This window comes from Panicum virgatum, chromosome 4K (genome assembly GCF_016808335.1).
Source record: "Panicum virgatum strain AP13 chromosome 4K, P.virgatum_v5, whole genome shotgun sequence".
NCBI lineage: Eukaryota > Viridiplantae > Streptophyta > Magnoliopsida > Poales > Poaceae > Panicum > Panicum virgatum.
Genome location: NC_053139.1, coordinates 9,845,562 through 9,872,662, shown reverse-complemented (window position 1 = coordinate 9,872,662; position 27,101 = coordinate 9,845,562). Strand labels below are relative to the sequence as shown.

Sequence of the window (27,101 nt, the reverse complement as noted above, 5' to 3'; positions counted from 1 at the left end):
TGGCCTGGATTCGGCGAGGCAGGACGCGGGCGCCGCGCCGGCCTCCGCCGAACCGGCCGCGCGGGCACGCGACGCGACCACCCGTCCGTCACCCGTGGTTTCACGTGAACCGGAGCGGCCGTGGCGCGCACGGAGGGATCGCCCGATGGTCTCGGCTTGCCAGGCGGCGGCGAGCGGCTGGCCGTGGCCCGTGGGGTAGAGAAACGGGGGCTCGTTTTGTACGGTTGCGGCCGCTGGCCAACAGGTGTCCCGGGGCCCCGCGGCGGCCAGGCGAGCGGCACATGCTCGACGGCGGCTGGCCGGGGAACGGGGCGTCATGGTTGTTGGATGAACACTGCTCGGGCAGGCAGGCAGGCAGGCAGGCAGGCTTGTGATTGCCTCAGCTGTGATGTTTTTTTTTCCTTCCCCCGCGGATGTGTAGCTTTGGCAGGATCTTTGCGAGCAGTACGTGTTCCGGCGAATCAGCTTGCCTGTCTAGTTTACTCGGGCACACAGAGTCCTCTGTTGAAATTTGAAAACTGACGGTGGTGTGGTGTATATGTATCCGTGTATGTGGCGGCAAACCAGGCAAATCTTTTTGCCCAGTTGATCCAAAAAATGTCAGGAAAACAACCACATGTCACTGGAGCAGGGGTGGTAAAGGGCCCAATATTTTGAACTAGAAAATCTAAGAATCGGGTCCTGAAAGGGCCGGGCTCTAAACATATGTATTTTTGAACTAAAAATTTTAAGGACTTTATTGGGCTGTGAAGAGGCCATTAGGGCCATGGCCCATTACCACCCCTACACTGGAGGGGACAAAAAGCAGTTTCCTAAATTTTAAACAGTGCGAGAACTGCAAGCTACATGTTTAAAGCTGCAACGCTGAAGTTTATAAAGCTGATAAAAAGTAACAAACTTCAAAAATTCGAAAATTAGTCATTACTACTCCTAAGAGAGAGATCTCTGTTTCATCAATGGAGGGCTGAAGCATGACCTGTGCACCGCGCTCTGTTTCATCAATGGAGGGCTGAAACATGACCTGGGCACCGCACACGAACATAAAAAAATTAATCGACAATGGTCGTGCTCAGCTGGGGCTCTCTGATAGAAAACATCCAATCTAGCACGCGATTGCGGTGATAAATCGTTCTCAACGACAAGTTTATATCGCACCAAATTCCTGGTTTACTTCCCGCAACTTCATATGTATTCCCGACATGTCCCTTCCCCACAAATTGATAAGCCATCTAACAAGACGATTTTTCAAAACCGGCTGAGACTTTGTTCTAGCGTTTATCCAGAAATGGACGAATATACCCTTTTTTTCCCGATTGGTAAGAAGAAGCTGCCCATCCTCACCTGCTACTGTGGCCACTCTTGGGGTCCTAGCCAGTGATGATCAAGTGTTGATCTCAAGCCGCGATCGAAGAACATTTCGATAATCGTGTCTAACCTGCTCGTGTTGCGACGTCTAGATCAATCATCGTTTTGGTAGGGATGCTCTAGCTACAAAGTAGTTGGCATTTTCTTTTTCCACAATAGTCTTTTTCTCTGTTTTTTTCTTCTTGTTTATTCCAACTGGGTTTTTGTGATGTTATTCTATGCACCACAAGTCTCCGGCTCGAACTCACATGGATATTTGATTAGTATATGTGCTAGCTTAATCATCAAACACTAGTCTAATATGTCCTGTGCTCTGTACTGCTAATTGCTAGCTACTCAGTGCCAATGTAGATTTAGAACCATGTGCCCTACTAATAATGCTTGACCGGGCCAAATATTTTTATTAAAAAAATTACTAACATACAACGAAAGCTGGTGCTCCACTGTTTCTACTTTGTAGTCGCAGCCACATACTTTGTTCGGTTTACAAAGTGCTATTTCAGATGTTTCAAAGAATAATTTTGATATCAAAATTAAAATGCCGTAATATATTTTCTATAACATAAAAATTACAACCTAGGTAAATTGCACTTTGGACTAGGTAAAGTTGTTGCCCCATTTTTTTTCACTTTGGATCACATCTCATAAGTGACACTTGTTGCACTTGGCGAGATCTTTGGGGGGCGGAAAAGAAACTCTTCTCCCGGCTCTTCAAGAATCAGCAAGATTTGCTGCGTGACACATGTAATGTGTATATTGACCGTATCAAATGAAAACGAACTGAAAGCTGGTGCAGCACTGTGCTGAGCACTGACAGCACACCACACAGCATCTCCCAACATATTCTAAAAAAATTCTAAAAAGAATCTCCCATATTTTTTTTACAGAAACAAGAGAAATTGCTGATGCAAAGGCAATGTCAGCCATGTAGTTTCCCTGGGCCTCGTTGGAGCGGTTGATTTTTTCTGGTGGAAGCAACAATCACCCGGTGATAAACAAACACGTCACCCCCACCGAGGGAACCACGCAAAAACAAAGCCTGATGACCCCGATCACATGGCAGTCCATGTGCAAATCTGTCAAAAACACTTGTAACCACGCACACTGTTTCTCCGACTGGATTGACACCCGGCAGAGGAATAGAGAAAGGTTGATGAGATTTGGAGGTTCATGTCGGCCCATGGAATTAGGGCTCTCCCATTGGTCATGTCAGATCACACAGTGCATCTTGAATGTGTCGCTGGTGTGCCTGAATTTTCTAGGAAATCAAACTGGCTTGACAGATTGGCTGATCAGAAGGACGCGGCAGCTTAGGGACAAGATGGAGCAGTGTATTAGAGTTGGAATTGTGGATAAAGTTTGGAATTTATACTCACATGCTCTTCGATCTCGATGCACCGTTACATCAGCGATGGCGTGCAGTGCGATTTCTAGGATATTCATCCATTGGACGGTGGTAATTTTTATTTATTTATTTACTGTTATCGTGTTCCTGCCAATTTTCCTCTAACATAGTCCTCAAAAGGAGCTGCTTAAACGATTTGTTGAGAAATGTTGAATGAAAACTTCTTTTTCAAAAATAAAATAAAAAAGATCGGATGAACATTGATGAGAAGCTTCTTTTTTTTTTGACTAACGCCCTTTTCTTACCAGGAAAGTTTTCTCTCTTTGTTATCGTCATGAAAACTTTATCATTAGCTGGTTGTACAATCCAACCATTCTAGTAGCCTAATAACTGGTGACACCTTTTGTATTGTCATTACTTCCTCCAATAAAATGACATGCCATAAAATTACTTCAGATAAACGAAATGCCCAATTACATCTGCCTACCAAAAAAATTCCAAGGAAAATCACCAACCTTGGATAGTTGGATGCCAGCTTCTGCTCTCATACATATTCATTTTCACCACTCACCAAACCAAACCACCAACCAACCTGCCAAGAATTCACCAACACATCTCCAGAAATGGTGAGCACCAATGGGTGTGTACAAGTACAAAGATGCCAAAAAACATCACAATTTTGAAAATGGCATCGAAATACTGCCAAAAAAGGCTATTAATAAATGCGCGGCGCTCCAAGATCTCATCTTCCCCTTCCCTGTCCCTGTGGGCTTGTGGCCTCCCTCCTCTCCCACCCGCCATCTCCTCGAGCTATTAGTACCCGCCACGCCACCGTCCCCCACTCGCCGCCTGCCTCCCCGGAGTCCTCGCCACCTTCCTCCACCCACCTTCTGCACCGAGCCCACGACGGCTCGGGTACCGCCCGCCGGCGCCGCCTCTCCCGGAGCAGTGAAGCTACACTGGGTGCCATGGGCCCCGCGCCGAGGGAGCCCATGAAGCAGCGGGTGAACCGCTGCCTGCTGCGGCTCTCGGACCGCGACACGGAGGCGATGGCGGCCGCGGAGCTGGACGCGATCGCGCGCGAGCTGGACGCCGACGAGCTGCCGGTGTTCGTGGCAGCGGTGTCGGACGCGCGGCCCACCGACAGGACGCCGCTGCGCCGGCACTCGCTCCGGCTGCTCGCGCTCGTCGCCGGCGAGCACCCGCGGGACGCCGTCGCGCCGCTCGTGCCCAGGCTCGTGGCCGCCGCGCTGCGGCGCGTCAGGGACCCGGACTCCTCCGTGCGCGCCGCGCTCGTCGACGCGGCGCGCGCCGCGGCGGGGGCCGCGCAGTCCCCGCCCGCGGCGCTCGGCCCGCTCACCGACGCGCTGCTCCACGAGCAGGACCAGTGCGCGCAGCTGGCCGCCGCGCTCGCCGCGGCCGCGGCCGTCGAGGCCTCCGAGCCCACCGACGACCTCGCCACCTACCTCCGGGCGCTCCTCCCGCGCCTTCTCAAGCTCCTTCGCAGCGCCGCGTTCAAGGCCAAGCCGGCGCTCATCTCCCTCATCGGCACTGCCTCGGCAGCATCCGGCGGCGGAGCTGCGTCCACCGCTGTGCCCAGCCTTCGCGACGCGCTCACCGGCGATGACTGGGCCGCGAGGAAGGCTGCCGCCGAGGCGCTCGCGTTGTTGGCCCTCGAGCACGGAGACGACCTCATCTCCCACAAATCTTCCTGCATTACCGTATTCGAAGCCAAGAGATTTGATAAGGTCGGTCGCATAGTTAAAGTTGGGATCTTGACCGCGGTATCCTCGTAGATCTGCGGCTTCTTGACTTTTTTTTGACACTTTCTTGGTACAATGCAGGTAAAAATTGTGCGTGAGTCCATGAATCGGATGATCGAGGCGTGGAAAGAGATCCCAGACATGGATGAGGAGGTCTGCTCCTCCGACGTGCCACCATCGTCCCAGGCTAGATCTTCTCTCTCAGGTGATGTGGCTATTCTTGAGGTTCTATGCTTGGTTTGGGGGTTGGACTGCATATATTCCACTTATAATTAACCTTCTTGCTAAAAGACAGAAATATCCGTGCTTATCAGAACATAATGAACGATATACATTTTTTACTGAAAAATTATTTTGGTTTGTGAAGGTCTTTTAGAAATGCACAATTGCCATTCATACATTTGGTGGATTTATTTGTCATGTTCTTTCCTAACATTATGGATTATATAATTGAACAGAGACTGTAAGTGATGGCCGATACCCCACTGATTCCATGGGCTCCAACTCTGCCCCTTCAATTTCAAGGAGAAACTCGTGGCCGACTAGCAGGCAGCCTCCACCGGATGCATTACACAATGCCAGCAACAGAAAAGCAAGCCCTTCTTCCACCATAAGCAAGAAAATTTTGCCTCCGTCGCGCCCCAATGCAGACCAAGCCAAGAACTATGAGGACAAGGTTGATGTAACTGTCGCTCCGGATGCAACACCAATCAAAACGGTGACCGAGGAGAAGCTCTTGAAAGAAGGCAATGTCAGGGAGAGGCTTGAAGCACGGAGGGTGCTGTTTCAGAAGACTGGTGAGAAGGGTTACAAGAAGTTGGTTGGTCCCAAGCCTGGATCTAGAGTTGTTCCGTACAACGGGGATGGTGATTTGGAAGAGACTGCCGGGACCCAGGATGTGCCCGAGGAATTTCAATCAGCTCACAAAGATGAGGACCTGTCGAAGATCAGGATGCAGCTGGTTCAGATTGAGAATCAGCAGGCCAGTTTGCTCAATCTTCTCCAGGTAATTAATTATCCCTTGTTACCTTGCATACCAAACGGCAATAATTCGTTGAAACTCTTAATTCTTCGTATTAAATTGAACTTATTTTTTTCTTTCCTTTTTCTCTTAAGAATCTCCCATGTGCATGAGTAGATGAGATGTCCTAGAAAGATCTTGTTGTATGGGAAAATTTTACACCAAGCAAACTGGGGCGCAAGCTCACTCATTCCCGCTGTTAAAAAAGAATCTACCAGTACCTACTGGACTTTTTTTGTGTGTGTAACGTGGACAGATTTGTGCATTGAAGGGAGGTCTCATCCTTATTGCATCAGGATATTTAATACGTGTTATTTTGCCTCAATTGGCTGTTTAGTTCCACGAAAAGTTCCTAAAATTTTTCACTGACACACATCACATTGAATCTTACTATACATGCATGGAGTATTAAATATAATTAAAAAATATAACTAATTGTACAGTTTGGTTGTAAATGACGAGACATATCTTTTGAGACTAATTACTCTATGGTTGGACAATAGTGGCCAAATAAAATGAGCTACAGCAACTTTTTCGTGAACTTTTCGTGAACTAAACACACCCAATCAGCAATACTGACCGTTTGGTATGAATCATACATTCATTCAATGCTCCTGATAGTACCAGTCAAATCAGTATGCATTCAGGTCTGGACAGTGACATGGTGTGGGGAAAACCTGGACCGCAGTAGTGCAATAGAGCACTCACTAGCAATACGGCAGTGCATTAATCACCAAATCATGTTAAGTGTATCTTCTTGTCACCCATACGACTGTATCAGGAACATTGATATTGCCCGCCTGCATCTGCAAAGCATCAGCCAATGTTATGATCACATATCATATAGGCGATATGTTCTGCGCAACAATTTTATTTTTTGGTATTTAACATTTGTACATCTTGATAATAATTAATGTGTGATGTTCCAAAAACATGCTCAGCATTGAATTGTTCCTGTTACTCGTAAACTAAAACACATCTGACCCTTTTATTACTTTTGCTCATCAGAAATTCATGGGGAGCTCCCAGAATGGGATACGATCCTTGGAGACGAGGGTGAATGGGCTGGAGATGGTATTGGACGAGATATCCCGTGATTTGGCTGCCTCTTCAGGAAGGATTCCTAACAGCGAACCTGACACCAACGCATGCTGCATTCTGAGCCCGAAATTCTGGAGAAGACATGATGGAGGTAGATACACTTCGAGGTACTCCATCTCAGATGCACCAAACTACTCTGAGGAGAGCAAAGCTTCTTACAAGTGGGAGAGGCAAAAGTTTGGAGGTCAGGGGGGCGGATTGGTCACCAACCCCTTGGCAGGGCCAAACACTTCTTCTGTAAGAAGCACAAGTATTATCCAGGAAGGGAGAAGACGAGACTCAGCTCAATACATGTCAAGGTAAGGTAATACAAGCCAAACCAATAAACTCTGTCATCAATGTGATTAGATTTGTTAGGTACACCAATGAAATTTCTTAAGGACGCCTTGTAAAGTGACAGTAGCATCGCAAGTTCCTTTCTAGCACATCAGAATGAATTTAATTATGGCCCCAACCCTAATACTATCTTCCTATTATGATGGGGATTTCTTCTCAGTGGCACCAACCTATGTTTATTATAGAATTTGCATGGCCTTGTCATAACATTTTCTTATTCAGTCAAATTGCAACTAAATTGTCACTTTCTGTTTTCTTCAGGTTGGGTTAGGCGCAACAAATAGGTTCATGTGAAGTGAGAACTACTTGCCTTAGCAAGACAGCGGAGTGTTTGAAGATCCCACTGTTGGAGCATTTTCAGAGCCTTTTTCTTTTCTCCAAGCTTAGAGCTGAGATTATACAAATTTGTGAGGTTTTATTCATGAGTCGCCTGGGTTTCAGACCCCTGATATACAACCTAAACTCTAAAGCAAAAGACCCTGACCGCGAGCTGGATAATCATGCAACGGACATGAAATTGCTTGTGGAGATTCACTTGAGGGTAGAATGCATATGTGGAGTTTAGCATTTAGCAATGAGAAAGTTCTATGTTCAGTTTCCTTCCAGAGCAGTTCCTTGCAAGGACAAGTAGTCATGGATGTATCTCGTACTGCTTGTAAATAGTTTGGATACAGTCATGTGCTTGCAAGATGTTGTCACAAAATTTTTCTTTGGCATGCTGAGATCATAAAAGTAGGGAAAAGGTCCACAGCTTGCAACAAATGCAAGATATTTCGCACTGCTCGACGGTGTGGTTGACCGAGCCCTTGTGGTAAAGTCACGGCATCTTGACCATGTCATCGAATAGGCCGCCTCCACCTCGAGGTCCTTTGCGGTCCGGAGCGGCGACGAAGGCCTCGTCGGAGTCTTCCGCCTGCCCCGATCCACGCTGGATTGGTGGGGCCTGTTTCTTCCCTCTCTTCCCCCGCTTTTGTTTCTTGGCGGGGGCGTTGATCTTGGCGTTGCCGCCCTCTGCGGGCACATCTTCCTTACGTTTGTTCGGCTTGTTGTCGAAAATGGCACCAACTGCCTCCTCGTCGGCGGCGTAGTTGGTGGCAGCGTCGAACAGCTTGTTGGTATTGGCGGGACGGCTTCACGCAATCTCGTGCGCCAGGTTCCTGCACGTCGTGCCCTCGAGAAAGTCGTTGATGACCTCGACGTGGGTGATGCTAGGGAGCTCGGTGCATTACTTGGAGAAGCGCCGCACATAGTCGCGCAGAGACTCATTGGGCTTCTGCCGACACCCTTTGAGGTCCCAGGAGTTCCCAGGGCGCACGTACGTGCCCTGGAAGTTGCCCATGAAGATCTGGACCAAGTCGGCCCAGTTGTGGATCTGGTCCGCGGGCAAGTGCTCGAGCCACGTTCGTGTGGCGTCAGCAAGGTGAAGGGGGAGGTTGTGGATGATAACTGCGTCTTCCGTCGCACCGCCCAGTTGGCATGCTAGGCGGTAATCGTTGAGCCAGACTGCAGGATCGGTCTCGCCCGAGTACTTGACGAGGGTGGTGGGCTGTCGAAAGCGTGGGGGGAAAGGAGCGGTTCGAATCTCCCGGCTGAACACCCGGGTGCCCGGTGGCTCCGGTGACTCGCCCCTGTCGTGCTCGGGGTCGAAGCGTCCACCCCGTCGAGGGGTGTACTTCCTGCCGTTGATGACGAAGCGGTGGCCCCGTCGGCCGCGACACTAAGCCGTGACATGGCGACCTCAACCCACGTGGGGGAGCTGAGGCGTGCCGCCCGGCGCCGCTCTACGCGCGCTTGTCGCCAGTGCTGGCCCGAGCGCCTATTGCGTCGGGCTGGTGAAGTCGGAGTGTCCGGGTTGCGTCTGGGCGAGAGGAGCTCCATGAGATAACCGTTGCCGGTTGCTCTGAACTCGAGGCTCCCGAACCAGATCACGTATCCTGCTGGGAGCGGATCCGAGACGCCCATGGGGAATGGGTTGGATCTGCTCGCCATCCCTGGAGATCAAATGGGAACAAAAGAGAAAATGTCACGCAGCGCCCCTACCTAGCGCGCCAGCTGTCAGTGTCCTGACCCGGCGGCCCGGACCCAACTAGTAATGATGCTGCGTGTTTCCTCGTCACAGATGTTGATGCAAGTGGCAACACAGTAACGCACGGGTTTATCCTGGTTCCGGCCGCGGGGCGTACGTCCAGCAAGGGGGTGTGCGAGGGCACTGTATTATCTTGCACCGGAGGTGCCTGTAGTAGGGGGTACAGGCGAGGCGAGAGAGGGATGGAGGCTCCCAAGTCTCTGCTAGAAGAAGTTGATTGAGGCGAGTGCCAATATCGGGTGCTCAGTGGTGCTGAGTGTTGCGTTCTATCGAAATGGTCCGATCGCGCGACCCACTCAAAGGAAGCTCGCATCCTCCTTTTATAGACACAAGGAGGGACGGGGTACATGCGCAGGGGATCGTGGAAGTCGTCGTCTTTCCCCCGAATCGCGGGGGGTGCAGTGGTCGAGCACTGTGGGAAGTACACTGTGGGGCATGGCGTCGGGCGTGGCAGTCGTCCTGGGCATCGTCCTCGGTCTTGCGAAGATCGTGCCGACAGCCCCAGCAGGCGGCGTGGTCGCCGCTGTAGGGTGTACCGTCTTCCAGATGTGGCATGACGACGTTGCGTGGGCCCTGCAGGCTAGGGTCTTGCATATATATGTGCGCCGGCGGTAGTGGGGCACGTGGCGGTCCCGGGCCCCCTCTGGGTGGAGCGCTAGCGCGTGCGCTAAGGGGGTCCGGGAGTCACGTGGAGGTCCCGGACCCCTCGAGGGGGAGGTCCGGGCCTCCGGCTGCTAATGCCGAGCATCCCTGCTTGGGGGACACTGCGCGGCCACCGGATCCCTTCCCGAGTAGGGGACGGGTCCGGGGCCGTAGGTGTGGTGAGGTGGAGTCCGGACAGCAGGAGTTGGCAGAATAGTAACGGGAGCTGTGCCGAGCATGTCTCACACCGTGTCGCAGGTTCCCACAGTGCTGCCACAGCGTCCGGGATGGCGGAGCAGTGACCGGAGTTGGCGGATGGGACTCCGGTCACAGTCACTGTGGGGAATGGCGGCACAAAATAATAAGAAAATGCTTCTGAATAAAGATGAAATTCGTAAGGTAATCGTGACTGTGTTCGCGGCCCAAACGGCCTTTCGGCCCGGATCTGAGCGATCCGCGCCCGCCTGGGCCCGCGGCCCAACAGCCGACGGACGGGCTGCCAATTCAGCCCGCCGCGGCGCGCCCCTTTCGCCCTCTTGGGCCGCTTTTGGCCCGTTCGCCGCCCGCCGTTCCCAGCCGTCCATCGCCGCCGATCAAGATCGGACGGCTGGGCGCTCTTTTTGCGGGATCAAAACCCCAACGACGCGGCGTGCCCCCAAACCCTAGGTCATTCGCCCCTCCCATTTCTCTCTCCACTAGACGGCGGCGACGACCACTGGCCATGGTGGCCGGGCGGAGCGGGCGGAGCGGGCAGGGCGGCGCCACCGCGGCTTGCTCGCCGGCGTGCGCGCTCGCCGGAGGTTGAGCGCGCCGCCGTCGAGCCGGCCGTGGACGGAGCCATGCTCTCGAGCCCCGCGCGCGCGACCCCTGCGTCCCGGAGCGGCGAGCCGGCGGCTCCTCTGTGCCGTGAAGTCCGGCGAGTGGCGGCGCAAGCGCGTCCCACGCACCGGCGGCGGCAGTGGCGCGCGGACCAGGTAGGTCCCGTGCTCTTTCATCTCTAGGGTTAGGGTTAGGGTTTGAAAATCTTTTCGATTCGAGATCGATTTGCTTTTTCCTTTCTCTGAGTCTTTCGATTCGAGTTCGAAGCCGTCTTTTCCCTTACTGGATCTATGCACTAGCAAGGTGATTGATACCATTGTTAGACTTCTAGGATCGACTAGTGCACGGATCGAGCGGGTGTTTCCTTTCTCTTTCCTTTTCATGAGTACAAAGGGGTCCTAGATCTAGAACATAGAGTACACAGAGGGAGAGACCATCACCACCAGCACTTGAACTCGATCCGGCGGCCATCTCTGGTTTGCTGATGAAGATCTGCTCTAGGGCAGCAGCGAGTGACGCAGCAGCTTCACGGTCGCGGCGGCGTTGTCGTGGACGACGATGCCAACGGCGACGAGTCGAGGACGATGGCGGCGGCGGCTGTGGAGACGCCAGTGGAGTCAAGGACGAGGTCTGGCGTGGTGCAGAGGCGGCGGCTTCCCGTTGCTTCTGCGCACCCTCAGATCGGGCTAGGGTTTTTCGGTGGGTTAGGCGGCGCACGGCGAACCTCGTACTGTGTGCCGCCGGCCTCCACCTCTCTTTATAGCGCAGCGCAACGGGGGCCCACCAACCATGTGTTGGGTTGGGCGCCTCCGATCAGGGCGCGGATTAAGGGCCTAATAGGCCGTTGGGCTTATTAGGAAGGAGATCAATTCAACAATCATTTAAATTGTACCTGAACTTATTCTTTGTCTACTCTTCGTTAGTCAGTGTGTGTTATTTTCAACAGGTTCACATCGTCCTTGGGCGAGGTTGCAGCTATAAAAACCAACTAAATCCTCATGTTTCAGGGAAAAACAAGATTGAAACCCTTTCTAGAGAGCAGAACTTGGAGTTTATTTTCTGTTTTTTGTCAGCATGTATATTGTTGAAAACAAAGGTGGTGCAATCGCCCTTATTCTTTTTGCTATCCTATGTGGTGGAAGTTTTGCTCCTGCGATGTCATTCATGGAGCGTAGAGGCCGTCTGCCTCAGCACATATATTTGGACTACTCCATTGCCAACTTTCTTGTGGCTGTGTTGATTGCTTTTACATTTGGGCAGATTGGACCGGGCAAGGTTGGTATGCCGAATTTCTTCACTCAGCTAAGCCAGGTACGTCTTCACCAACATTGCTTAGTCTATTGGTCAACATTCCCACACTTAGCAAAAAGGCAAAAGGTCATGCGGCCTAGTGGTTGTAGCACCCTACTCTTGGCCCTTGGGACCTGTGTTCGATTCTCCATGAGAGCGGATATTGATCTGTTTTTTTCTCCAGATTTCCTCGTATGTACATGACCGGTTGTGGGTTCAGTCTCAAATAAAACATGCCATAATATGAGCCAGCATCCCTATATATGGGGAGGGACAGTTTCATAATCTTTGTCAGCCGGTCTCTAGTTAATGGTAATATTATGGGGTGGCCATTCCCTGATTGCTGATTTTCTTTCCTACTCTCCAATCACCTACCACGTTATTGACTCTTTGTTATATATGGGGAGGGACAGTTTCATAATCTTTGTCAGCCGGTCTCTAGTTAATGGTAATATTATGGGGTGGCCATTCCCTGATTGCTGATTTTCTTTCCTACTCTCCAATCACCTACCACGTTATTGACTCTTTGCTAGTTTTTTGTCATTTTTATTCTTTTTTTCTTGAACACGCAGGAGAACTGCGCATCAATAACTGTCATTTTTATCCTTGCACATAGATTTTAATTTAAGTGATTCCCAACTTTTGTGGCAAAGTACATTTATGGATGGACTATGGATGTGCAACATTTCACAATTCCTAGGTTACGTTGTGGTTTGTGTTACATTTTTTTATGTTCCGATACAAGGACTGATCGCTTTTTTTTCGCGACCGTGCCTGGACACATATTTGATTAAGAAGAGAAGATTTCGAAATACAGAACAAGGGTTGGTTGGGACTGGTCGCGTAAGAAGCTTTGTACATATATATGGTTGAAAACTAATTATGGATATTATATATATTCATTACAGATCCAGGATAACTGGCCTTCGGTCCTAGTTGCTATGGCTGGTGGGCTTGCTCTCAGCCTTGGGAATATGATCTGTCAATATGCATGGGCATTTGTCGGTCTTTCACTAGTGAACATTATTGTGTGTTGTATGATTGTTGATCTAGGTAAGACCAAGAAAAATTTTTTTTGAAGCTTTTTACATTCTGTGCCGCTGGTCACTTTTTTCAGTAATAATTGTTTGATTTACAGGCACAACTGTTAATTATTTCCTAGATGGGCGAATAAATAGAGCCGAGTTTCTTTTCCCTGGTGTAGCTTGCTTCATGGTTGCTGTGGTCCTCAGCTCTATACTCCATTCTTCTAACGCCAAGGATAAGAAGGAAAAACTAAGCAGCTTAGGAGTCGATTTCAGCGCCAACCAGTAAATTTTTAACCTTTCTACTCGTAGATAACTTTATTAGAACACTTTTCAGGAATGTTCAGAAGTGTCATTTGTTTGCTGCAGAATAAGTAGAGACTTGGAGATCAGCAAGGACAGCGATGCTGAAGGTAGCAACATATATTGGTATCTGGTCGAATATTTAACAAACTAGGAGAATAATATGCTTAGAATCTTGTTGATAATATTCAGCTATGCGCCTCTTCCTTTCAGAAGAACAGAAAAACGGCTGTTGTGATGAGAACACTGCTCCTAATCTGGCAAAACCAGGCACTGCAGAGTTCCTTGCACAGATAGAGAAACGACGATCAATCAAGGTTATGATAACCTTTTGATTTTGAATGCTGGAGCCTCAATTAATGTTGAAGACTTCGATGTAAGTTTCAGCGATATTGGTTGTAATACATGTTTGTGATAATGCAGGCCGCAGGTACCAGCACGACTCGAGGCCTTGCAGTTGTATTATTTGCTGGCTTGTGTTTCTTCGTCTTCTCGCCGGCATTTAACCTTGCCACCAATGACCAGTGGCACTTGTTGAAGAAAGGGGTGCCCCATTTGGTGGTCTACACCGCCTTCTTCTACTTTTATTTGTCAGGTTTTGTGATCGCGGTCTGTGTCAACATCTGGCTTCTATACCGGCCGATAGCCAGTGTGCCAGCTTCAACCATGGAAGCATATCTCAGGGACTGGAATGGGAGGCATTGGGCCCTTCTGTCGAGCCTGCTATGTGGATTTTGCAACGATTTCCAATTCATGGGTGGGCAAGCTGCTGTATTTGCTACAGCTGATGCTGTTATGGCAATCTCTGCAAGGTTTCAGTTGCAATTGTGCTATGTTGTATGATTTATGTTTTGATTGCCAGATGACATAGAAAATGGTCTGGCAGGCGTCGCCACTCATCTGCACCATTTGGGATATCATCCTTTTTGGTGAGTACCGGAGGTCATCGAGGAAGACATATTTCTTGCTCACCAGCATGCTGACCTTGTTTGTCATCGCTATTGGGGTTCTCTTGGCTTCAGCAGGCCATAGAAAGACTGCTTGAGCACCACCTCTGGTTCATCATAATAATTTCACAGGATACTCTATATATGAAGGTTAAACATAGAAGATACATGACGCAATGTCTAATGTAATAAACCTTGTTATGTTGTTTAATTCAAACTTCTGTGTGTTCATAAGGACATGGTGTTTTGACCTTGATCTATCAGAGCACTTGAAGGTAAAAGATATAATCTGAATTTGGATCATTGTCAGGGTGGGCTCAGTTTGCGATCAAATTTGGCACAGGGCCAATCCGGCTTAGCAACCCGGTTAGATCGGTTTTGGCCTTATAGCTGATCCGGCAATGCAACCTGATCTGATCGGTTTCCCAACTCGATCTGACCAGTTTGGGTTTAGTCCCAGTAGGATCGGGGAATTCTGGTAGAATACAACTCGTAATGAGATTTTCTTAATAGTAAAGTGCGCTCTCGGGAAGCCTAACCACTGTAGCCACATCGGTTAAAAAAGTTTGGGGACGTCTGATTGCTCTTGTAGGTCATTTTCAATGGGAGTTTTATGAAGAGTTTTATAACATTAAATACCGTCATTTTTGCTGACATCGTAAGGAGAGAGAATGATGAAATTTTATGGGATGTGAGGAAAGTTTCATCACCATAAAACTTATCTGGCACAGTTACTTAGTTCTCAGTCTAGATAACTATGTCCATGAAATTTCCACTGAGACTGGTGTTACGGTTGAGCTGCTATGTCTAGTGGGCCAGTGGCCGGTGTATCTCCTGTGTGCGTGGTTTATTGAAAAGACAGGGGGCACGTCAGCACGTGTGACAGTAAAAATCATTTGGATGTTGGCTCTATGTCAGATTTTGGTAGCGAGGAAGTGAAAAGTGATTCCCTTACTCCTGTCTCACCTGAGTTAATGCCCAGTTGACTAGGCAGCTATGATTTTAGCAGTAAATTCCTATTGTAGGGCACTCAGTGTTTAGTTGGTAAAAAATTTGGATTTTGGTACTGAATCACATTTCGTTGGTACTTACAAATAATATTCACTCATAAATTAATTAGGTTTAAAAAATTCATCTCATACTAATCAGTTAGACTATGTAATTGATTTTTTTCAACTGTATTTAATACTTCATGCGTATGTTCGAAAATTCGATGTGACGGGTACTGTGCAAACTTTTGTGAGAACCAATCAAATTTCAGCACGTAAGATGGTGCATTGGCCACACCCACCAACTAAGAATTACACTGTTGAGTGTTGAGGTAATGCGGGAGTAAAAATTGATTCCCATATTCTATGTCTAGACCTGGGTTAGTGCCTAGTTGACCATTTTATTGATTAGAAACGGTGAGGTAGCGCAGGAGTAAAAAGTTTTTTCATGGAGATTTACCCCTAGTATTTTTGGCAAAATGTGGTGTCACGTGTCAAATTGTATAGCGATGATATTTCGATGGGCGTAAAAAGTATTAGGCCTCCTCCCTCACGCATGTCCCCCCGCCCTTGTTTTATGCATACGTGCTGTTCTTGATTGGTGTGTCAGTAAATTTCTATTGCTTCAATAGGTCTTGGCATTAAAAATGAGCGGACATGAGAGGTCCCATGTTACTCTTGAAAAAACAAAGGCATGACTACAGAAGTAACAAAAACTTTTAGTTACGGTTACAGTAACAATGCAGGCATGATTTTGCCAGTTGATGTTGTACGTCTAACATGAGCGAAACTAACTCTTGCAGAAATACAACCGCAAGAGAAAAAGCCGAAAAAAACACCCCAAGAATCAGACTTGCTTTTATGTTAAAAAACACATGTGACTTGTTTATGTTTTAAAACTCAAAATAATATGTTACATGAGGCTGATCACATATCACACAAAAAACAGAGGCAATGCCACAACATTCGCCACAATGTGGTCATGCTGTCGCACAAGCTCATTGTCAAAGACATGTTCCGATGCAGCATTGCTCGCAGGAGTGCCTCTCTGATAACCGTATGCCTCTCCTGACAGCCTGCATTACCAATAAATATTTATTGTACTGTCTAAATTATCGAATATGAAAACTGTAAAAAAAATAATACTATAACTCGTGAAGCACATACTACTCTAAATTGTGAAATTACTACCTGAATACAAACAAAATACTACTCTGAATTATGAAAAGTACTACATAAGATTATGTGTAACTAAGAGGAGTAATTAATATTCAAGGAAGGAATTACCAAAAATGTTTAAAAGTAAAAGTAATATTCAAAGAAGTAATCACCCCGTGGATGCATCTGCTCCGGACTCCTTCTAGCTTGCGGCTTATGTACAAAAATACTTCTCTACATACTGAAAAATACTACATGAAATTCTTTAAAATTAAGAGGAGTAATATCAGGGTAATATTCAAAGAAGTAATCACCCCAGTTTATCTAACAGAAGCGCATACTACTATAAATTGTAAAATTATACTGCCTGGATATTACCAAAAATACTACTATAAATTATGAAAAAAATACTTCATATTCTTTTTTAAATTAAGAGGAGTAATATTCAAAAAAGTAATTACCAAAATGCTACATTGTATATAGGTACAAAAACAAGCAGTACTAGTTGTTGTCTTAGCATTGGCCGGAGCAACACTATAAGTAGTGAGCAGACGCAAATCTATACTAAGAATTAGCTATGCTTCAGTGTGCCGCAAATCTTCCAAACCATTGTGCATTAACCAAGAAAAAATGTATGCACCTTCGTCAACAGAAAGGCTGTAACCAAATGCCTCAGCAGCAATGGTCAGGAAGTTCAAGAGGTTCAATCACCAACGTATGAACACATATACATGCAGCACTGTATGTGTTCCAGCACAATCTGGCTGCCACTATCACCTGTTTCAAGAAGATCCATCTTCAGACTTCAGTTTAAGTTGTAGGCAAACTACTCTTCCTGTAATGATGGTAGCTGTAGGTCTAACTTGTACGCCTGAATCTCCATTGGTGAGATAAGTACATTTCCCTCCTGAGCAACATCACCAATCTGCTCAAGGTACCCTAGCATTTCAGGGTCATCATGTAAGAGATTCAGCGAAGTCGCCTTCACATTCACAGCTGAGAGATCTTTGAACATGTAGAACAGATTAACTGGTTCTTCCCCAACTGTTGTACAATGCAATCCACCCCTTTTGCAATATGATGAGTCCCAGCCTCTCCTCTGCAACAGAATGGCAAATCTTTGGCTGGCTGCTTCAGCGTGAGGAAATCTTAGGGGCTGAGGGACCTTTAGGTTCACAATATGTACATCGCAGGGCAAAGAAGCAGTTAATGGAGTGAATGACTGTTGAGGCAGCTTGAAGGATTTTTCATGAGGTTTTTTGCTCATGAAAGCATGCATTGGGTAGTTCAGATGCGCCCCAACTCGGTGCGAGAGGAGAGATGGTTGAAGAGTAAGCAAACTGTGGGTTTTAGGCAAAGCTGAGACATTGGACTCCCTGAGGAGATGGAATATAACATTCATGGGCCGGTTGTCCATTACTCCCTGCCCCAGACCACGGCCATCATCCTGAACCAGCCTACGATCCAACATAATCTCTAACCATCCATTTTTCAAGCTTGCTGCCCCTAATGACTGCTTGGAGTGTACAGAAAACCGAGTACCAAGTGAATCCTGCAAGAAGGCAAGTGATGGCATTGGGTAATAATTTCCCTGTAGAGGAATCTTATCATATGTCTGCCTCCTACTCATCTGAAAGCCATTTAGATCAGAATAGAAGATCCTTTGGTTGTCAATATTTGTCTTGTACCTGACAATCAGTTCCTTATCATTAAAAACATGGCCGACAAGCTCAACATGGTATTCCTTCTCGATCAGCATATCCTGTATAGAGTCCCCACAATCGTAAATGCGTGTACTATGTGAGAGAGGTGACTTATGCCATTCAGTTTTTGGAAGAGAATGGGCTTCTTGAACCAATGGCCCTTCAGTAAGGATGAAATGTCCTCCTTCCTCGACAATTGAATGAGCTTCACCAATTGGTTTGAACAAGTATGCCCCGCTTCCATGGCTTCTGTACATGCCAATTTCTTCACCTATGACAATTTGTTCCCCATCCTTGTGACCAGTTACTGTCTGAAGGAGGCCATGACTTACATCAAAAGAAAGAGTGTAATAAGAGTTCTTCATCTCCACTGTTTTGCCTTCCAGCTTTGAACAAACATAAGGTTCAGGGCAAGGAAATTGCTGTGAAGCTGTGAATGTTTTTACTACAGCAGGAATAGCCTTTTCACAATCCTGCCCAGTAACCACATAGTAGGTCTCCAAACCTAGTGCAGGAACAGAAGCCCTCCAATAAAGACGGTGCCGGCCTGTGGATATCTTTTCATCGCTGACAAACTTCCACTCTGGGGAAACTTGACTTTGCAAACAGGAACCGTTTGAATTCAGAACAGAAACGTCAAGAGTACTTACAACAACCATAACAATCTCATCCCTTGTTTGTTCTAATGGGTTAAAAAAGACAATCGATTGTGCCTTCCCTTCATGAGGGTCAAGAACCCTATGCACCGGCTGAACATCATACTTTGAACGTTCCTGCACTGTTTCAAAATGCGATAGCAATGTAGGGTCAGATCTATCATGGAAATCTCCTAAAAGCACTTCAACCGCCCTGGACATAAATAACTGTAGATCTTGCAGTGAAGTGTGCATTCTAGTGCCATAGTCCACCACAACATGATCCTTAGCTGTGCCAGTTACCCCATCATGATGCTGAAAAAGCGCCAAATTCCTCCTTGCTGCTGTCAGTTTGTGTGAGAAGCTGATGGGGAGTTTAGCACACTGAAACTTCTGACAGTACCCTAGAACAAATGAACCCAGAATCTCTGAGGCACGGAGCATTTGTTCTAGTACACGGTCAACAGCTTTGAAGAATGGCCTTGACACATAGTAACCACTCCAGTAATCCTGATTTCTATCAGCATATGTAAAGAAATCTCCTGAAAGTGTTGGAAAACCTTGCAACTCAGCAGAACCCAATTCACCTGGGCGTGAATAGTTTATCTTTTCAGCTTCATCTCTCAGTGTGGAGAAGTAATCCTCCAGGGTACCAAATTTGACTTCAGCATTAAGATGGGGATTAGAGTTTATGTAATCAAAAAGCTTCTCGTAATTACGGAATTGTACTTCTGCTTCATCCACACTAACATATCGGAAATCATCACCCAAAGGAATGAGAAGTGTATTCGTTCTGTACAGGGTTGACTTTTTCTTGTACTGATCTAGAAGTTTCGTTGCTCTCTCTTGCACATTGTCAGCATCTGTCTCAACAGGATCGAATCTCCATGGGCAGGATTCATAGCTGAAACCACGCATTCGAGCAAAATCAAACTGGCAGCAGATAGCTGGTTCAGGTCCACATGTATGTGGAATATCATAAGAATAGAAGGGCATCATATGAACAAAGATGTCAGTTGTTTCTTCAATATCCCAGTTCTGCCTCCACAAATATTCAAGATTCTTTTTCATTGCAAGCTCCTTTTTCAGCTCATAGTGCGTTCTCTGGATTAACATGTTATGGAAACCCATTCTCCTAAGCAAATAAGCCATTGTAGATGAATAACCAAATGGGTCGATTGACCAAGAATTTTTAGGAACAACTCCAATAGTATCATTGAGCCACATGTTCCCCTCCATCATCTGTTTTAGAAATCACAAAGGTCAATAAACTTTATCATAATCAAATAATTGTCCAAGTCATGCATTATAATCATATCCAACAAATGTCAACTTTGCTCATACGGATCAATACCGAATCAGGCATTGTAGTGCAAAATTAAAATATTGATTTTGCATTAAAAATACATATCGCATGTAGTCCGGTTTCAACGAGATATACACTGCATTTACTCCCTTTGTTGGATTGGTCAATTTCTTCTTGAATCCAGAAGTTCAAGCACCACTGTGGAACTTACAAGGAAAAATAACATTCACTCTTTAAGGACTATAAAATTGGTCTTTTGAAATTTTCCTTTCAAATAAAAACTTTAATAATACATTTTGTCTCAGTAGATAAAAAATTGACTAATGACCATATGTAAATACGACAAATACCAGTAGTATCCATTATAAATGGCAAAGAGGTGTAAGGTGCAAGCCATTGGCCCAGGTACAATCCCCCAGGCACACCAGTTTGGAAGGAAAAAAATATGTGCTCTCTTCCTTGGATAATATATAGGAGCAATGAAACAAACCCAGCCCCTCAATGCCCACCCGCACGCGACAAAAACAAGGGGAAAAATCAAAGGAAATATTGCCTGCTTAGACCCCAGCATAGAGGTGATATAAGACCCAAGGCCCGCATATCTTTCACACATTGAATGGCATTCTCCAGTTGACGTCTCACTATCATCAAAGGGGTAGGCATTTAAAGAGTTTGTGTTTCTTTTTTCTAATCCATGATATAGATCATTAGACCCATCCACTAAGCGGTTTATTTAAAGGAAAAAGTCCATTTTTAACCATCCAACTATTGTCCGAGTTTGATTTTGGCCATTGAACTCCAAAACCGGGTATCTTCGACCATCCAACTATCAAAAACCGTTCACTTTTGGCCATCCGGCGGTTTTGCAGGGCGGTTTTGCTGACGTGGACGCCACGTGGAGGTGGGGCCCACTTGTCAGTGCTACCCCCACTCTCTCTCTCTCTCTCTCTCTCTCTCTCTCCTCTCTCTCTCTCTCTCTTCTCTGTCTCCCTCTTTCTCTCCTCTCTCATCTCTCTCCTCCCTTCAGACGGCCGGCGGCGGGCGGAGCAGGGACCAGCGGGAGGGCGGCCGGTGAGCCGGCGTCGAGGCCGTTGTGGTGCCGCGCGGCAGCCTGACGCCGGGCAACCGGCGCGAGCGGCGCCGCCAGGAAGCCGCGGCCGCGCACGGTGAGGCGTGAGGGCGAGGGAGCAGTAGGCAGTGGCTGGGCCACGGCGAGCCGTGCAGGGGCAGCGCGGAGCTGGACGGCGGCGAGCCGTAGCAGGGGTGGTAGGGAGCTGGGCGGCGGCGGGCTTGAGCAGCAGCCGGTGCAGGGGCCGCGCGAATCGGGCAGCGGGAACTGCGCGGAGCCGGCACGGCGGCCGGGGCTGGGCGCCGGGCGAGGCGTGCTCCGCGTCGCAGGCGTGGTCCGCGGCGGCGTGCATGCGAGCCAGCAGCGGTGCTCATCCTCGCACCCTTCGCACCTTCCCTGGGCACCACCGCCGCAGCTCCCCTGCCCCGGTGGCCCCCTCCCGCCGCTTCCTCCTTCCTCCCCACCGCCGCCGCACCCCCTGCCCCGGCGGCCCCCAGCGCCGCTCCCTTCTTCCTCCTCTACCCCGGCGGCCGCCACCGCCGCTCCCTCCTTCGTCCCCTGCCCCGGCGGCCGCCACCGCCGCTCCCTCCTTCCTCTCCAGCACCGTTACTGCAGCAGGGTGGGCCCGCAAGGGGCGGCTGCTGCGGCTGCAGCAGGTGGCGCCGGCTGTAGTACGTGGCGGCGGCGCCTGCTGCAACAAGGGGCGGCGGCAGCAGCAGGCAGCACAAGCAGCAGGGGCGGCGGCACTGCTCGAGCAGGGGGCGGCGGGGGCGGCGGCAGCAGGCAGCAGGGGGCCGCCGAGCAGAGGGACCGGGAGAGAGGAGAGAGAGAGGGGGGAGAAAAGAAAGAAAGAGGAGAGAGGATGGCTGACAAGTGAGCCCCACCTCCACGTGGCGTCCACGTCAGCGAAACCGCCCTGCAAAACCGCCGGATGGCCAAAAATGAACAGTTTTGATAGTTGGATGGTCGAAGATACCCGGTTTTGGAGTTCAATGGCCAAAACCAAACTCGGGCAATAGTTGGATAGTCAAAAATGGACTTTTTCCTTATTTAAAAGGTTCTGAAATGAGGATTTCATGCAATGGGCCATATTAGGATGCAAGTGGGTACCCAATAGTGTTTTTTGGGTCAACTAACCGCTCTAGTTCATTTTTCCTCCCAAATTATTTACGCAGAATACCATTCTAGTTCATTTTATCAACTTTTTGGGTCGACCCAATGACCCGAAACATATATAACTTGCATCCCTAGCCATGTATGTATCATCATCCCACAGGCCAATGCTATTTAGATTTAGTATATTCAAATATAAGCAAACCTGTACCATTCATAAGTGTTATTATGCACTATGCGCGAAACTGCACAATGAAACACTCGGGAAAAAGCAATAGCATAGCTAGTTCCCATATGTCATCCTGTTGCCATCTCAAACCAAGAGTATGAAGTTATGTTTTTTGATTATACTATCCCGCAATCTGTGGTGTGCTCTTGCTCAAGTTTGAAAAATACTGCAGAAAACTTGATCCCATTTTTAAAACATGCGCAAAATATAATACTAGTAAATAGCATCAAACCAGAGTCTATAGCAAATCTCTTAGCGTATTTTCCTTTGATATTTACAGTTCCATGTGCTTTCCAACATGGTGCATTCATATGGGGAGTGTCAAATAAGAAAGGGATAAAGAATGCACCTCATTTACACATCAGCTATAGATAGTCATAAAAACAACATTTAGTAAAGAGCAAAGATATAAAAAGTCACTCTTTGTGTATACTTGCCTGTTCTATGATGGCAAAGTAGTGGGAGTTTGCCTGCATTGAGAAAAAAATGGAATTCAATGTAGCTTCCTCTTAATAAAGAGAAATAATATGAGAAAATACTTTGGCCCAAAAGATTAAAGCAACATACAGGACGATAGAAATGACAGTGTTATAAACAGGATAATCAACATATCTCCAAAGGAGAAGTTCATATCTGTAGAACAAAGAATGGCTGAAGAATAGAAAGAAGCTCACAGGCTCACAGCAGTAGCACACTAAATGGAAAAATAAATTGAGTGATGCTTGTAACTATTTAGCCAGTCTTAACTGTTGGTTCAATCTCCTCAGCATGTGTACTAATATTCAAATTCTAGAGCAACATAGGCATAAATGCATGCTCAGTTGCCACAGAATCTGTAAAATTTCCTAAGTATGAGGTGGACGGGTAGCACAGGAGTCACAAATACACAACACCCTACAAGCAGACTAGCCCAGAATCAACTCCTAAGGCCTCCTTCAAAGGAGTAGCTTAAAGCTAGCAAAAATAGTTTTTTACTTCGTGAACAGTAGCAAAGGTGAATAGCTAGCGAGAAGTTAACAGTTAGTCTATAACATCTTTCAATGTGCTTCTCTCTCACTGCACAACATTCAATACTGTTTAGACCTACCTACTAGCTCTAAATCTACTTACAGATATCTGCTGACTTTTATCATTGGAGAAGGTCTAAGCATAGAAACTACAAGCACGCAAACCAACGAGCTACAAATCCAAAAGAAGCTATACTCAATTCATGCCTAAATATGAAACAGCACTGAATGCATACAGAGTCCTAAGATTCGAGATCACAATGTGCACAAGGACAGACAGTGAAATACAGTGATACAACATCCTAGTCCTACAACCCAAATTCATTCCTAATCACTAGGAAAATAGGTAATCAACGTGAAATGAAGTCTCATTCCATCCATGGACTAGACAGGTGATGGAAATATAGCATGCCAATTAGCCAGTGACAAGCACAAGAAAGGAAACAGAAACTGCGGTGTACTCCTTAAACCCCATCTAAACCACAAAAAATTGCTTAACTCTCACCTCATCATTCATGACCCAGCCGCCGCTGACGATCTCAAGCTGCCCGTCACGGACAAGCTTAGCGAACGCCTCCTGCTTCTTCCGCGGGGCGTCGCGCCACCACCTCTCCAAGTACGACATCTCCTCCCATATGAACTTCCTTCGCGAATCCTATAACATAGCAGACTCGTGATGATCGTCGAGAGGGGCAGAGGACCAGAGGCCATAAGGAAATCTCGACAGCAACCTTGGAGAGGGACTCGACGATGGTGTCTAGGATGTGGCGCGACTGACGGTCGTAGTACTCCTCGACGGTGCGGATCCAGCCGGGGTCGTTGTGCGAGTGCGGCGCGACGAAGACCTTGAGCTTCTCCCCGTCCCACTCGTCGCCGCGGTACTTGACCTCCCACCCCTGCTTCCACGCGCCGCCGTCGGCGTCGAGGAACTGGATCCGGTCGTAGAGGTCCCTCGTGGTGATGTCGACGGGCGCCTCACGCCCGATCCGCGCGGCGACGGCGGCCGCCGCGGCCTCTGCGGCGGCCGAGTCGCGGAGGCGGAAGGCCGGCCTGCGGGTGAGGCGCGCGCGGGGGCGGGCGTGGGGCGCGCGCGCGGCGGGGCGGGAGGAGGAGGGGAAGCCGAGGCGGAGGAAGGCGAGGACGAAGAGCGCGGCGAAGGCGGCCGCGGCGAGGCAGAGGGCGCGGCGGGAGTAGGGGGAGGAGGCGGGGTGGGCCCCCCCGCGGCGGCGGGAGGAGGCGGGCGCGGAGAGGGAGGACTTGGAGCGGAGGTGGTGGTGCGCCTTGGGCTTGGAGGTGGTGGGGAGGAGCGCGCCGGAGCGGCCCCCACCGCCGCCGGAGAAGAAGGGCATCGTCGCCGCGGGCGAGGGGTAGTGGCCTCGCCTGACTGACTGGCCTCGCGCACGGGGGGGCGGGGTCGTCTTTGTCTCGACGAGTGGGTGCGCCTTTCCGCCCGTGCCCGGAACTGCACCGGCGATATTTTTTGAGCGCTTCGTTTGATTCGCGAGCCGGGGTGGGAGAGCTCGTCCCGTACGAATGGGGGCCTTGGGTTCTGGGTGGGCCAGCGATTCAGTGGCGGAGCCGTGAATTGGTTGGTGGGGTTGTTGTTCCTGCTGGCGGAGCTTGCAAGCCATCGATCAATTTTTCATGGTAGCTGAAGTTGGGGGAACGGACTTTCCAGGACATGTATGGCATGGAGTACGCGGCACAGTGATGTAAATGACACCGATATTTTTGTCAGTATTTGGATTCGATTCGGTCTGAAATGATTTTTATCTATCTATATCTGATTCTAAGTATTCAATATTTATATCCGATCCGTATCTGAATACTAAGGCAGTTCCAATGCAGACTCCACTCGTAGAGTCTTAAACCTCAAAGACTCCATCATAAGAAACTATACTTCCCAATGCAAAGTGTGTAATAGTAGTTTCTATACATAAATTCATTTATTGTTTTTCTTTCATCACAAGATCTATGGACTCTACGCCCCCTCCACAACGCAAGTCTCCCTGATTTCTTGGACATTGAAGAGTGCGTAAATTTGAGGTCTTATCTAGAAACTAAGTCTTGTTTTTTCCTTCTCTCTTTAATAATTAGGGTGCCACATCAGCAAAAAAAAAAGATATAAATAGAGAACTATAAATATACTTAGACTCCATGGTAGAGTCTGGGTTGGGACTGCCCTAAAAAGTTACATTTTTATGATATCAATATACATTATAGTCTTATCCAGCAAAAACTAACACTATACGTATTCAACTCTATATTCAAATAAAATATAAAAATAAATACGATATCAGAAATTTCCGCTCGTATTCGATCGGTTTATATCCCTCGTCGCGGCAGTCGTGAGATTTTTGCAAGACAATGTAGCGTGGCTTCTGTTCAATTTTAGATGGTCCTTCTGTTCATTTTTAGATGGTCCTGCTTATATTGAAGGGACGAACTTCACTACAGCCTGCCGTAATTTTACGTACTATTTACATCAGTTATCTTACACATTAAGTAGACTAGACACGTCACATGGACGATATGATCCTCTCATTTTTCCTGTAGTATAGATTCTGCACTGAACTTTTATTCAACGATAGCTGCTCAACTAGAGTAGGGAATTTTATCCCACGGCACACGCAAGTAATTTCGAAACTTTAAAAACTGTAATTCTTAAACTGGCCGTCAAATTCAAATTCTAATTGCACAACTATATTTCTTTCGAAAAGACCTTCAAAATAAAAGATCACTTACATATATTTCAAAAATATTTTTAGAAATACATAAATTGCTTACATATATTAGAAAAATATCAACATAATTTAGTAAAAATGCTAAATTGACTTGCTAAAGTTGACTATCACTGATAGTGAAATAAACATCCACATACCCAACACAATTATTTGCTATCATCCTTTAATCACACCATCTAATTATGTTCTAAATATCAACATCAATATCCACTTGACTAAATTGAGGCGAGTCAAGCAAATTTTGTAAAGGGATAAGCAACTTTTGCAAATTTATAAACAAATTATAATACACTAGACAATATTTTCGCATATGAAAAAAATATATCTTTGAAATATAATGGTGTGAGATCTAAAATGAGCGCAGCTGTATCACCGATTCTTGATTTGGACGCTCAATTTTAAATCTACAATCATTTTTGTTTTAAATTATGTCCATGCATAAGCATATCTTTTCTATTTAGTCTCCTCACAAATTCATACATGTGCTGACATCATTCGTCCTTTTTTCTTTCCTCTCTCTCATATGCGTACAGACATCCTAATATCTAATTGAAGTGTCCCCTCATAAGAGAAGACTTAAATGTGTTACAAACATCAGTCCCAGGAGGCTGATGACACATTTATTACATCAGATGATTCATTACCGTACAACTCTACGCGGTAGTGAGCAGAGAAGTGCCACTATCGCGAGGATTACAATCCACACACACGCAACGATATTAAATATAAAAAGAAAATCATCAGAGTCTTGCGCTATGTGGTATCTCCTGCGGGTGATCCTAATCCACAGGCAAGGCTGGGTGCAGGACGGTACCCTACTCAACGTCGTCGGGTACAAAGTCTGGATCTTATTCTGTAAAAATAAAGAATGTGGTGAGTACAAACATACTCAGCAAATCCAACCACACCCACGGAGGGGGTATAAACAGAATATAATGCATAGGGTAAATCAAGGATAAGGCTATGGTTTATTTTGCGGAAAGCAATATTTTATGCAGGGGTTCATTTGAAAGAAAGTATTTTCCAAAACCAGTTTTCTTGTACTGAGTATCTCAAAGGGTTGATCCACACAAAATCCACGTTTTAAGATGCTACCGGACTCCTC

General features: G+C 47.3%; 3 protein-coding genes across 13 annotated transcripts; 2 read left to right on the top strand and 1 right to left on the bottom strand.

The window, feature by feature from the left end:
* The first annotated feature begins 3,459 nt into the window (after positions 1-3,459).
* On the top strand, positions 3,460-7,647 carry LOC120703003 (TORTIFOLIA1-like protein 5). 2 transcript variants are annotated; one of them, XM_039987011.1, is made up of 5 exons: positions 3,460-4,458; positions 4,555-4,678; positions 4,932-5,479; positions 6,503-6,894; positions 7,193-7,647. In XM_039987011.1, the coding sequence occupies exons 1-5, from the start codon at positions 3,679-3,681 to the stop codon at positions 7,200-7,202; spliced, it is 1,854 nt and encodes a 617-aa protein (XP_039842945.1). In that variant the 5' UTR covers positions 3,460-3,678; the 3' UTR covers positions 7,203-7,647. The 2 variants fall into 2 exon arrangements, with proteins under 2 accessions (XP_039842945.1, XP_039842946.1); XM_039987012.1 differs by having other exon boundaries at positions 6,503-6,899; positions 7,193-7,634.
* Positions 7,648-11,429: 3,782 nt separating this feature from the next.
* Positions 11,430-14,141, top strand: LOC120705036 (ureide permease 1-like). 2 transcript variants are annotated; one of them, XM_039989575.1, is made up of 7 exons: positions 11,430-11,789; positions 12,683-12,821; positions 12,907-13,068; positions 13,174-13,206; positions 13,310-13,413; positions 13,520-13,894; positions 13,983-14,141. In XM_039989575.1, the coding sequence occupies exons 1-7, from the start codon at positions 11,553-11,555 to the stop codon at positions 14,139-14,141; spliced, it is 1,209 nt and encodes a 402-aa protein (XP_039845509.1). In that variant the 5' UTR covers positions 11,430-11,552. The 2 variants fall into 2 exon arrangements, with proteins under 2 accessions (XP_039845509.1, XP_039845510.1); XM_039989576.1 differs by having other exon boundaries at positions 12,907-13,078; positions 13,163-13,214; positions 13,342-13,413.
* Positions 14,142-15,735: 1,594 nt separating this feature from the next.
* Positions 15,736-24,749, bottom strand: LOC120703002 (alpha-mannosidase 2-like). 9 transcript variants are annotated; one of them, XR_005686698.1, is made up of 6 exons: positions 23,984-24,749; positions 23,758-23,907; positions 22,683-22,715; positions 16,831-19,770; positions 16,320-16,431; positions 15,736-16,108 (listed from the first exon to the last, which is right to left on the bottom strand). XR_005686698.1 is itself a non-coding variant. In XM_039987010.1 (5 exons), exons 1-4 carry the CDS (start codon positions 24,599-24,601, stop codon positions 17,017-17,019), a joined length of 3,555 nt encoding a protein of 1,184 aa, XP_039842944.1. In that variant the 5' UTR covers positions 24,602-24,749; the 3' UTR covers positions 15,740-16,108; positions 16,968-17,016. The 9 variants fall into 9 exon arrangements, 1 of the variants encoding a protein (XP_039842944.1); XR_005686703.1 differs by having other exon boundaries at positions 16,968-19,770; positions 23,984-24,709; XR_005686701.1 differs by having other exon boundaries at positions 16,364-16,431; positions 16,968-19,770; positions 23,984-24,709.
* Between the last annotated feature and the right edge of the window lie 2,352 nt (positions 24,750-27,101).

Bases quoted from the DNA above. Each gene is read 5' to 3' on its own strand.
- LOC120705036 (XM_039989575.1), top strand. From the start codon at position 11,553: ATGTATATTGTTGAAAACAAAGGTGGTGCAATCGCCCTTATTCTTTTT. The intron at 11,790-12,682 runs GTACGTCTTCAC...TTACAGATCCAG, and splicing joins TCTTCACTCAGCTAAGCCAG to GATAACTGGCCTTCGGTCCT. The intron at 13,069-13,173 runs GCGCCAACCAGT...GAATAAGTAGAG, and splicing joins CAGCTTAGGAGTCGATTTCA to ACTTGGAGATCAGCAAGGAC.
- LOC120703003 (XM_039987011.1), top strand. From the start codon at position 3,679: ATGGGCCCCGCGCCGAGGGAGCCCATGAAGCAGCGGGTGAACCGCTGC. The intron at 4,459-4,554 runs GTCGGTCGCATA...GGTACAATGCAG, and splicing joins AAGCCAAGAGATTTGATAAG to GTAAAAATTGTGCGTGAGTC. The intron at 5,480-6,502 runs GTAATTAATTAT...TTTGCTCATCAG, and splicing joins GTTTGCTCAATCTTCTCCAG to AAATTCATGGGGAGCTCCCA.
- LOC120703002 (XM_039987010.1), bottom strand. From the start codon at position 24,601: ATGCCCTTCTTCTCCGGCGGCGGTGGGGGCCGCTCCGGCGCGCTCCTC. The intron at 23,908-23,983 runs GTTGCTGTCGAG...GCTATGTTATAG, and splicing joins TCGTCGAGTCCCTCTCCAAG to GATTCGCGAAGGAAGTTCAT. The intron at 19,771-22,682 runs GCAAGTATACAC...TTTCTAAAACAG, and splicing joins ACTTTGCCATCATAGAACAG to ATGATGGAGGGGAACATGTG.